The 12,790-nt window shown below is 39.8% G+C and overlaps 1 protein-coding gene across 1 annotated transcript in view; it reads right to left on the reverse strand.

Annotated features, from left to right (window-relative positions):
* adamts6 (ADAM metallopeptidase with thrombospondin type 1 motif, 6) overlaps window positions 1–12,790 on the reverse strand; it is a 124,859-nt gene that overhangs the window by 111,379 nt on the left and 690 nt on the right. The window contains exon 2 of the mRNA XM_073829775.1: window positions 9,773–10,137. Within this exon, the coding sequence (XP_073685876.1) occupies window positions 9,773–10,137 (365 nt within the window). The remainder of the gene's footprint in view (window positions 1–9,772; window positions 10,138–12,790) is intronic.

Here is a 12,790-nt window from a genome sequence, read left to right on the forward strand (position 1 = left end):
AAGAGCCTCAGAAATGTGTTTATAGAAAAAGAAGAAGAAGAAAAAACACACTCTGGCATGTTCTCCAAGTCTGTAAAACTCCACAATGAGACCAATTAAATCTTTACAAAGAAATAGCCAACGCTGCACACGCGAAAACAAAAGCGCAGTTGATATAAGCCGTATGCTGCGTGATGCACGGCGAAAACTGCTGAGGCATTCAAAGGATTGTTTTTCCATTTTTGGTTTCAATAAAATGACTGAGGCAACGCAGAGATCTCAATTTATGAAGCATGGTGAGCCAGTGCTTTTGGCTGCAATAATCATAATATAACATTTTAGCATCATTACAACTGTCTCGTTCTTTATTCTGACTAAAGGAGGATTGTGAGGAAAAGCCTGATATTACAGACCTGATAAAGCAGAGCTCTTTGAAATTTTCTTGTGGACTAGAGCCCAAAGCTTTTGTGCCGGTTGTCTAATTGGTTTAATGGTTGAGGTGGAACGTTAAGTTTTTAAAAGCATTGCTTTTACTTTTATTTGATCCCAGCCATTGGGACAGATCAAACTTAAGATATCAGATAGCAGACCTTGTAAAAATTAACTATGGTTTTACTATAAACAAAATCCCAAATAACATGGTTTCTATAGTTATACCATGGTAACCACAAATTAACCATGGTTTTTCTACACTACCTGTAGTATCTGTAGTAAAACTATGGTTTTTACAAATGTAATCAATATGCCAAAAAACTGCTTTTACTATAATAAAACCATGGTTAAATTTCGTAAGGGTAGACTAATCCAAGTACACAAGCTAGTTAGGATCATCCTGGGCTTTCTTTGTGGCCTAAAACGTGTGAAATGGTAAGACAGGTGCCTGATCGGTGGTCTTAAAGCAATCTCAAGTAAGCTTTTTTGACTTTACGCTTCACGTCCCTTACTTTGTAAAACCTCAATAGCATGTTTACATTTACATTCTGAAGTTTTCAACATTTACAAACACAATAGACCACAATAAAATGACAAAGAATTCTTTTAGCACATGTCAAAAATTCATAGTAAGCCCATTACTGCAAACACATTTTTTATGGTTTTACTGCCTGTTAGCATTTGCAGATAAACCCTACTGGTAGATGCTGTAACGACACCATTTTTTTAGACAAAGAGCCTCCTTCTCCATTGACAACTTCAATGTAGCTTCTGACAAAATATTAATTCCATTGTATTATACAAACCTAAAGCCAAAATGCAGTAACTACACTGTAAAAAAATATGTTGATTTAATTAAAAAAATTCATGTTCATGGTGCCTTAAAAATTAAGTTTAGTCAACATGAAATGTTAAGTTGTACTACATGGAAAATATGGATATTTGAGTTGAGTAAACTTAAAATTTTATGACACTTTTTTAAGTTGAAACTACTTTCTTTTTCTTTTTTACAATGTACACCAACAGTGATTTTTTTTTAAATGTCTATTTCTTGCAAACTGACTGTAATTGAGTGTTTAGTTTGAGGCAATAACTGTGTGTTGTTGTTTTTTTTTTTACTTTTCCATTTTTAGAAATTAGCATTTTCAGGTCGTCAAAACCCTGGTGTTATGTAAAATGACTAAAATGCGTAAGTTTTATGGTTTAAGTTGAAAACAGTGTCATGTACATGTTAAACTCCATAATTTTTGCTGCACAATAGTTTAAGTCAGGGCTATTCAACTGGCAGCCATCCAATTATCTTCATCTGGCCCGAGGGAGAAGTACGAGCAAGTCACACATACGCTTGAATTGTTTTTGCACAAATTAATTTGCAACACTGACAAAAAAAAACAAAAAAAAACAATATTATGATAAAATACGTGGTTTTGGTGAATTACCTCTATAAAGAGCTATAAAGGCTTAAATGACCGTAAACAGTTAATTAAATATGGCCCGAGGGAGAAGTACGAAGAGACAGCACTGATTTTAAAGTGAACCTGCTTAAGTCTGTCATTGATGGAAATCAAAGAAAAAAAAAAGAGAAATCATTACTGGACTGCTCTAGCTGCTGATTTACTTTTTGTAGCTTGAAGAAAGAATAATCTATATAGTTTAAGTTTATACAATTTATAGTTTTTTTGAAGATTGTTTTAAAATCACTTAAGTTAAAAGTTATATTTTTCAGAGCCTTTTAAATGTTAAAAAATAATGGCTTTCAATTATCCTGTAATGTTGAATGGCTATAATTAATAGGTAAAATAAATAGGAAAATGCATTTAATAGACCCAAGTAGCAGTATTGGTATCAATACTTAATAATAGGCTTCTTGGTAAAAATATGCCATTAAACACATTTTTAAAAATAATCTAGTGCATATGGTACACTTATCTGGAAAAACTTCAGGAATTTCGAAGTCGTCATCTGATTTGTTGCTAAGGGGTGCTATTGTACCATTGTTGTTATACACTTTTGCAACGTTCGCGAACAAATTACTGACTTACTGCTTGTTCTCCCTCTTCTTCTTTAACTTTCAATGTTGGTTAATTCAATGACTGACTTCTTGCACGCCAATCTGTTGTTGTGGGGACATTTCCACGCCCCAAAATGTGACGCTGAACGAAACAAACTGTGATTAGTCATTTGACATGTCGGTCAAACGGCCTTATGGGCGGGCCTTTGCCAATGAAAGCTGCCATGGATTCCAGACCTTCAGCCGTCAGTCTGAAGGTCTGGCTATGCGAGACTAACCTTTTATAGATGTTAGTGTTGGTAATATTGGTTCCTTTTACTGCTGAATGTGTTTTTTTTTTTATTTAATTTCTCATTTTATATACCCACCGCCCAGAAAGAGATCAGGACGACCCCCACCCCTTTGGCCCCCCATCAAATTTTCAGTTCGATAATCCAGCCCTTAAATTAATCTAATGGAATGGCCCTGGTTTAACTGATAATCAAAGTTACTTTTGCTCAACTGATTGTGATTGTTTTCATGTGAGACATTTAATCATAATTACTGAATTTTTGAAGTAATTAAAACGATTTTTGCACCAAAATTAGATATTATACGAGACGAGAGAGCATGGTTTAAATAAACTCATTAAACAGATTTATTATATTATCATATAAATTACGTTCTCGACATTCTGATAACTGGCAAATCTCCAAAAGTTCCTTATATTAACCATGTTGGTAATGTTCCAGCCTAACAACTGCCATTAAGATGGTTCTTACAAATTAAAGAGTTAGAAATGATTCGCTGTAGTTCTAAACAATGTGTCACAAATGCTGCTGAGTGATCCTAAGATGTATTGAAACATCTTTAAATCACCATTCTGTTATCGTTTTCAATATCCAGGTAAAGATTTCTACAGGCTTGCTGTTTACTACACTCCTGAAACTATAGGTCTGCACAGCGGTTTAGAGGGAAGGTTTTGTGTTTGCACGCAGAAACAGTGGCTGTAGGAAATGCCTCAGGACCAGCAGAGCCACTCTAATTTCTCATAGATTTATGCAAGGGTGCTGCTGATACCAGGGTGGAATCCAGTATCGGGGCCTATCCTCCCACATGAACACCCCAGTTTAAGGTAATTGCACAGGGCCAGATCTCTTGGGAATTTTCCTCTCAGTCTCTCGTCAAGTTAAAGACTCAACATGCACAACTGTAATCTAGCTTCCAGTGATGGGGATGCTGCTTTAAAACCGAAGCCTGCCAAGATACAACTACTCACAGTTTAAAGTACTTAAAAGACAAGCAAGCATTTGGAAAAGTAGTTAAAAGTAACTACACTAAAGCTATTTCAGGGAATGGTTCACAATTCATTCATGTTGTTCCAAACTTCGAAAAATGTCTCAGAGCTTTTTATTTGTCCATACAATGAAAGCCAATGGGGTCCAATATTGTTTCAGACCACACCTGACTGTACGTACACAATTTTAAAAAAATAATAATTGTAATTATAATTGTATACATATATACTTACAGATTTTCTACATTATGTCAAAGACATTCAAAAGTGTTTGCTTTTTGTCTCAGCATGCCAAACTGTGTATCATTAAAAGCATTTAAAGTTACAGGAGTGAGTTGTCAAGGCAATTTGCAGGGTCACACTAGTTTATACTAGTCAGAGCCATGATCTAACATTTCGATAATCGCATTGCATCACAGGAAGCCACGTTTCACAGCAACCGTGTGGAGTGCGGTTTAGTTAAGCAACATCAAAGTCCCCACCAGATGAAATGCTCAGCGTGAGATAGGAATCAGCTGGCAACAGGCTTGCAGGTGCAGGAGGGATTCAAGCCCGATGTGGAGAGACAGCTAAGCTAATATTTTGCTGTCACTCAGCAGTCACTTTAACAGTGAGCAGAAGCAGCCGTGTACACAGAGACAGTGACATAGATAAGAACTTTGGCAGCAAAACAGACGAGGTGCTTTAAGCTCTCCTTCTCTCGTGTTAGTCACACATGAGGCTGTCACAACCCTGTCTGTCATTGGTTTCACCCATTGTCTTCCCCTGCCATTCTGTTGTGATTTGGTTTAGCCCTATGATTAGTCTTCGTTAGTGTCATCTGTATCACCTGTGTTTTCTTGATTAGTTTGCCTTTATAAGTCTGTCTTTGAGTTTAGTCTTTTGTCGGTCTTTAACGTTTCCTGGATGTGTGTGAAAGCCCTCTGTGTTCCTGCCTGTTCCTGCCTTGTTCATCTTGGAGAATTCTATTAAATTTTTTGTTGATTGTTAATCTCGTCTATCGTCTCGTCTCGTCCTGCACACCCGCGTGACAGAAAGACCGACCCAAAAAAAATTCACGGCGTCTTCCCCTGCGTTTATTTTCCGTTTTTTTTGTATCAGTGTTTAGTTTATTTTTTTTTCCCCCGTCATGAATGATCCCGCCGTCCTCATCCTCCTCCTGAAGCAGGGGAACCGCTCTCTCGAGGACCACACCAGAGACTTTATATTCCTCGCCCCGTTTACGCACTACCCGGACAGTTGCCTATGCACGTTCTACCGCGTGGGACTTAATGATAACATCCAGAGGCAGCTGTCCGGGGAGGGTCCTCGAGAGAGCCTCGCCGACTACATCGAGTGGGTGCTGGTGTCCAGCAGAGCTTCGTTGACCGCGAAGGATGACACCAGCCCCACTCCAGACCCAGAACCCAGCCCAACATCACCCCGACAAGCGGAGTTGCAGCCCGAGCCCACCGACGATGGAGAGCCCGAGCCGAGAGCGACAGAGCCAGAGCCGGACCCATCGGACCAGGTGCGAGAGCCGACTGCTACATCCGCGACGGTGGAGTGTGACGTGGAGCAAGAGAGGGCTACAGAGAGCCCTGCCCACTGCACCACCGCTGGGGGTGAGAATGAGCAACACTCTGGGGACTTAATAGACTTTTCCACAGAACCACTGGCCTGCCTGAACTTCCCACCCACCCGCCCTCTTCTGCCTATGCCTGAGTCTCCGCTGGTCCCGTCCAGCCATCCTGAGTCTCCGCTGGTCCCGTCCAGCCATCCTGAATCTCCGCTGGTCCCGTCCAGCCATCCTGAGTCTCCGCTGGTCCCGTCCAGCCATCCTGAATCTCCGCTGGTCCCGTCCAGCCGTCCTGAATCTCCGCTGGTTCCGTCCAGTCGTCCAGAGTCATCGCTGATTTCGCCCAGCCTTCCAGAATCTCCGCTATCACCTGTCAGTCCCCCTGCTCACCCTCAGTCATCCACCTGTGCAGTGGGCTCGCCGCGGGACTGCCAGCTTCCATCGGCGTCTCGGCTGGAGGATTCCTCAGCTCCGCCTCCAGCCTCCGAGTCCTGGACTCCGCCTCGGCCCTTCGACCCCGCGGTTCCACCACGGCTCTCGACGCCCTCCTCTCCACCGTCGCCCGTCGATCCACCAGCTCCACCGGGCTCCATCGTCTTTCCGGCTCCGCCCTGGTCAGTCGTCACCCCATCGGCTCCTCAGGACTCTGCTCCTCCGGCTGTGCCTCGTCGCGCCGTCCCACCGGCTCCTTGGGACTCCTCCTTCCTGCGGGCACAGCCTCCATCCTCTGTCGCTCCGGCTCCGCCGCGGATCTCCGGGACTCCGCCTCCGCCTCGGGCGCCAGAGCCTGCTCCACCTTGGCCCTCCGGATCCTCGGCGTCACCCCGGATCATCGGCTCTCCGTCTCCGCCTCGGGCTCCTCCGCCATCTGCTCCGCCTCTGTCGGTCGGCCCCATGGAGTCGGCACGCCTTCCTCCACCATGGCTCCTCCCTCCGTCGGCTCCACCGTGGGCCGTCATCATGGCTGTGGTCTGGGTCAGTTCCTCCTGCTTCAGGTCCCTCCTGTTTCCTCCCTGGCTCCTCCCACCTTCGTCGCCCCCCTGGACTCTAATGACTTTGTTTGTTGTCCCCCTCCAGGGGTACCGTCCTCCGCCCAAGCCTCCTCCCTTATGTACTCTGTTTTTCCGCCCCTCTCGTTTCTTCCACGGCGCGAGGACGCGCCTTTCCGGAGGGGGGCGTGATGTCACAACCCTGTCTGTCATTGGTTTCACCCATTGTCTTCCCCTGCCATTCTGTTGTGATTTGGTTTAGCCCTATGATTAGTCTTCGTTAGTGTCATCTGTATCACCTGTGTTTTCTTGATTAGTTTGCCTTTATAAGTCTGTCTTTGAGTTTAGTCTTTTGTCGGTCTTTAACGTTTCCTGGATGTGTGTGAAAGCCCTCTGTGTTCCTGCCTGTTCCTGCCTTGTTCATCTTGGAGAATTCTATTAAATTTTTTGTTGATTGTTAATCTCGTCTATCGTCTCGTCTCGTCCTGCACACCCGCGTGACAGAGGCATACTTTTCTCAAAGCTGCCTGTGCTTTATTAATGTGATATAGACATGCTGACTCATTCTGGACTCTGGCCTGAAGCTCTGCAGTTAAACTGCTGAGCAAGACATTGATATTGAATTTTTTCATTGTTGAAATCCTTTCTTCTATCTGGGATTAACATGCACCGACAACTATAAGTATAAGCCAATAGTTGGTTGATTTCCTCTAAAAGGGTAAACACTGTGGGGTTTTCAAAACATTGCTCTGCTTGTTTGAGCTTCGCAGCATAGCAACACTGACTTAACCAATTGCGTGGGTTGGGGGCGGGACTATCTGTTTGTCCAACAAATAGCACAGTGTTCAGGACACCTGAACTTTTGGAATTCCATTTGGTGATGGTAGTGTAGGGCCCTATGATTTCCGCATTGCAGAAAACGTGGACGGAATCGTGGAATCCAGTCACAAAAAATGGAATGTACTGTTTAACGCGGAATGTCACGGAATTTGCTCAATTTTCGATTAATACATCAAAAGTAGGTCAGAACACTTAAATCAAAACACGATATGGACTAGTGTCTGAGAATATTACAGGGTTAGTTCACCCAAAAAAGAAAATTAGCCCATGATTTACTCACCCTTCAGACATTCTATGTGTATATGAATTCCTTCTTTCAGACGAATCCAATCAGAGTTATATTAAAAATTATCCTTGCAGTTCTAAAATTTACAATGGCATAGGCGGGCGTTTCTCTTCATCTGTCAAAAACAAGTCCAATAAAGTGCATCCATCCATAATAAAATAGTGCTTCACACGGCTCTGGGGGGTGAATAAAGGCCTCCTTAACGTTTCGATGCATTTTGTACGAAAAAATCCATATTTAAAACGTAAAAATCACTTTAATCTAGCTAGTACCCAGAAGCAGCTCCAGGTGGATGATGTCGGATGTCGGCGTTGCGCCTGTGAGTTTTGTGAAAACCAACATTTGTTTACAGGAGCAAAGGAAGCAAAGTTTCCTTACTTAAGCAAAGGAAAACCAGCCTCCTCTTGGTTTATATCAAAATCCTCAGACATTTTCCTTAACAAATCCTCGTTTTCCCTGTTGAACAAACCAGCATATGCTGGTTAGGTAGGTTTTGATGCTGGAATGCGGGTTTTAGATGGTTTATGCTGGTCCTTTGCTGGCAAATGGTGGTCCTTAGATGGTTTATGCTGGTCATTTGCTGATTTATGCTGGTCCTTAGCTGGTCATGTTTCTGGTCACGGACCAGCATAAACCAGCAAAGGACCAGCTTAAAACTGCATACCAGCATCAATACCTACCTAACCAGCATATGCTGTTTTTTTCAACAGGGTTGAACTTCTAGTTCATGACCTTTGTTTTGTTTTGATCTCTCCATGGCACATTTGCATTCATCACTTCTGTGTGGTGCATCCGCAATGCTGACGTATTACGTCATCTCCCTGGAGTTGCTTTCGTGTACGACCAGTTGGCGGAAGTTTAGATTAAAGTTATTATTGCAATTTAAATATGGATATTTTTCTTACAAAACTGTATCGATTCGCTACAGGGGGGCTTTATTCACCCCCCGGAGCCGTGTGAGGCACTTTTTAATTATGGATGGATGCACTTTATTGGACGTGTTTTGGACTGATGAAGAGAAACACCCATCTATGCCATTCTAAAGATTGGAAGTGCCAGGGTAATATTCAATATAACTCTGCTTGGATTCGTCTGAAAGAAGGAAGTCATATACACCTAGGATGCCTGAAGGGTGAGTAAATCATGGGCTAATTTTTAGTTTTGGGTGAACTAACCCTTTAAGCTACAAAAGACTATTTAAATATGAACCCTGGATGTTTTGCATGTCTCTGTGTGAATGAATGGCACAGACACACGGTTTTGTTTACTACACACATACTGCAATATATGAGTGCATGAACACACAAACATAATCTTGAGAACTACTTTGGGAGTCAATTAATAAGCATTTTACTATATCTGTTTATTTACCAGAAAAATGTAGACACATAACAAAGCATTTCTGAAAAAAATGAAAAATGAAGAAAATAATAGTTTTTTATTAAATAATTTAGAGATGCTTTTTATTATTAAAAAAAATTAGATTATTAAAATGGGATTTTAAAAAAATAAAACAGGATTTGGTAAAAATAAAACTAAATCTGGGAAAAAAAATAAAATGTATTTCACAGGGCCTTAAAACTTTTAATAAATTGCTGTTAAATTGTGTACATTTTGCATTTCAATATATTAGACATGCTTTTAGTTTATTAAATTTAATTTAGTAGAGCCTAGAGGAAAACATAATCCAGAAAAATTTAAACTGAAAAAAAATTTAATTTGGGAAAAAATAAAACAGATTTCATAAGGGGGCTAGTAGTGGTTCAGAACTTACACACTTAGGCTTTAACTAGATTTTCACTATGCATTTATTGAGGTGTTTTGCTATGTATTCTAAACTAAGTGTGTTTGTTTTTTTTCACTAGCCCAATTCAAAAGAGCCCACCCAAGTCTCTATGATATTCTGGTTCATAGATACAGCTTGGGTCCCGTCTTGACCTATTTCTTTGCCAGGCGAAGATTATAAGTTTGATCACTGAAAGTAATAGCACATCTCATCAACAATCCACATGGTTTAAACATAATCATCTACAATAAGGGCAGCGTATCAGTCACATCAAAAAGGCTAAGTCAGCAAATACGAGGCCCTTTGAGGAAGTAAACACTTCAGCTGAAGATCTTTAGATATGTGGGCAATAAAATGCAATGCATATTCCACATGTCATTGGCCAGCATGCTTTTATGTCCCTATGTGAATGTGCAATTTTCAATCCGTTCTTTTATGCAGAAAACAGTGTGCTTTTTCCTGAGGTATTTTGGAGAAAAACAGATTGCTACAAATATCACAAAATCAATTCTGAACAAATCAGAAGGCTCTTTTGGTACATCTAAAGATACTAAATGTTACTTACCTTCTCATACACCCAAAAGCATTAAGATTTTCAAAGTAGGTTGTACTCACCAAGCCTTTGCAGTTGCTCAATGCCACTTTTGTAGTGCTATATTGATCCAGTAGGTATCCAACATAGTGGCAGCTATCGATCACCGAATGCTGCCAGTCTAGTCCGTCTTTGCCCCAGTACTCTACCGTGAAATGTTTAGAAACCAGGTTGGGGTTGAGTGTCAGGTTCAGGTGAAAGTGCTTGCCATAGGCTGAGAGTTTGTAAAAAAGCCTGGTCTCAGTGTGGTCCAGCTCAGCCTGGTCCAGTCCACGTCGCCGCCGACCAGGCCTGTAATGCTTCACAGTGTAACTCATGAACTGGCCCCTCTCATTCACCCGCACCGGTACTGTTAGCTGGTAGTGCTCCAGCGTGGACAGGAATTCCGCTTTGTGTTTTGGGGAATAAAGTGAAGCAGATAACAGTGAGCAAAACAAAGGAGAGGGTAATCATGGCAAACCAAAAATCACCAGGCAATTTCAGCACCGTATGTGGCAGTTGTGCTCAGAGGAAAGTTTAATTGCTCACAGCTTAGAAGAGTTTCAGAAATTTAGTTTCTGATGTTTTTCTTTTGAAAAAATAAAAATAGGAACAAATGAATGTGGATAGTAATGCAAAAATAATTTGGTCTTGGATGAATTTGATGAGAAATGCTCAGTTTAATTTTAAAGGAGTCATCGGATGCCCATTGTCCACAAGTTGATAAACTCTTTAATGTCTTAATTGATAACAGTCTATAAAATGCTTTGGTTAAAATTTCTCAATGGTAGTGTAAAACAACATCCTTTTTACCTTGTCTGCAAAAATCAAACTGTTCTGGTGGATGTTGCTTTAAATGCTAATGAGCTCTACTCGCTCCGCCCCTTTCTTCTCTCTGTGAAGCGACCAGCCTGTTTACTTTAGCCGCGTTTAGCCACGAAACTTGCTAACTAAGATGCTGAGAATGGCTTGATTTGAAAAAAGAATTGTAAGATAAAAACTTGCAATTCAGACTTTTTCCTCACAATTGCGAGTTTATATCTTGCATTGTGAGATATAAACTCGCAATTCAAGTTACAAAGTCCAATTTTAAGGGGGAAAAAGACTGATTTGTTATCAAAATTGTGAGTTTATATCTCAAAATTCTGACTTAACACAATTGCGTGTTAAAAAGTCACAATTTCGAGATATAAACTCGCAATTCTGAGAAAAAATGTCAGAACTGAGTTTATGTCTTGCAATTCTGACTTTATAACTCACAATTGACTCACAAAAGAGTTTATATCACACAATTTTGAGGGAAAAGGTCAGAATTTGTAAGTACCTTACAACTCTGACTTTATAATTCGGAATTGTCAGAATTGCAAAATGTAAACTCTGAAAATTCTGAATTGTGAGATAAAAAGTCACAATTTCCCTTTCCTTTTTTTTAAATCAGTGGCAGAAATGGACTTTCATAGTGAATATCTGACATTTGATTGCAGATATCTTTTTAATGTCTCAATTGTTTCTCCCTCACAGCAGTGAGCGGTGACATTCAAAGGGAGAAAATTTAGGATTTTTTTGCAATTTGGTTCTCAGATTTCTCTACTGGTAAATTAAATTTTCTCTTGTCATTTCAGAGTAGATCAGCAATGTCTCAAAATATGAACAGATTTGATTTAGGTAAAGTCTCAAGTTTCAATACGAAGGTTTTTTGGGAGCAACAAAGGCGATAGTTAAAAGGAAGCATAACTGAGAACTTGGTCTGATGCTATACAAGAGCAGTAATATTTTCCGCCAGACTAGCAAATCTAAGCAAAGTTTGAGACACTGTTGAGATCTCTTTTACTGTTTTTTTTCCTCAGGAGAAAAATCTGAAAAAGAAGACATCTTTTTTTTATTATGGAAGCCTGTTTCCGCCTCTGAATAAAAAATAAAAAAAGGTTATTGTGACTTTTTATCTTTTTAACTTTCTTTCACAGAACTGCATGATACAAACTCCAAATCTGACTTTTTTCTCAAAATTGTGAGATAAAAACTCAATTGCGAGTTATGAAGTCAGAATTGTGAGATATAAACTCTTAATCCTAACCTTTTTTCTCAGAATTGTGATATAAACTTAACGATTCTGACTTTATTTCTCACAATTGTAAGTTTATATCATGCAATTCTGAAAAAAATCTTGCAATTCTGACTTATTTCTCACAATTGTAGGTTTATATCATGCAATTCTGAAAACAAATCTTGCAATTCTGACTTTATTTCTCACAGTTGTAAGTTTATATCATGCAATTCTGAAAAAAAAAAATCGCAATTCTGACTTTATTTCTCACAATTGTAAGTTTATGTCATGCATATCATGTTTATATCTGTGTTTTAAAGTTAGATCAGCAAGAAATCCACTCCCAATTCTGAGAAAAAAGTCCAAATTTCGAGATATAAACTCGCAGTTCTGAGAAAAAATGTCTGAACTGAGTTTATATCTCACAACTCTGACTTTATAACTTGCAATTGTAAGTTTCTATCAAACAATGAGGGAAAAAAGAGTCGAAATTGCAAGTTTACATCTTACAATCGCAAATGCATGTCAGAATTGCAAGATATAAACTCACAATGAGAAAAAATGTCTGAACTGAGTTTATATCTTGCAATTATGACTTTATAACTTGCAATTGTGAGTTAATATCACACAATTCTGAGAAAAAAGTCAGAATTTGTACGTTTATAGCTTACAACTCTGACTTTTATAACTCGCAATTGTGAGTTTATATCTCAATTCTGTGAAAAAGTCAGAATTGCAAGTTTATATCTCACAACTCTGACTTCACAGTGAGCTGTGACATTTAAAGGGAGAATCTGAGATCTGTTTCTCAGATTTCTCTTCTGATATTTTCTAATTCATCTTCTCTTGTAATTTCAGAGTAGATCAACAATGTCTCAAAATATAGACCAATTTGATTAGTTAAAGGTCAGTAGTCTTAAGAGTTTTTCTTAAGGTTTTTCAGGAGCAACAACGATGATACTTAAAAGGAAGCATAACTGAGCATAGTTTGAGACATTGTTGAAATCTCCTTTGGAAC

This window comes from Garra rufa, chromosome 23 (assembly GCF_049309525.1).
Source record: "Garra rufa chromosome 23, GarRuf1.0, whole genome shotgun sequence".
Lineage (NCBI taxonomy): Eukaryota > Metazoa > Chordata > Actinopteri > Cypriniformes > Cyprinidae > Garra > Garra rufa.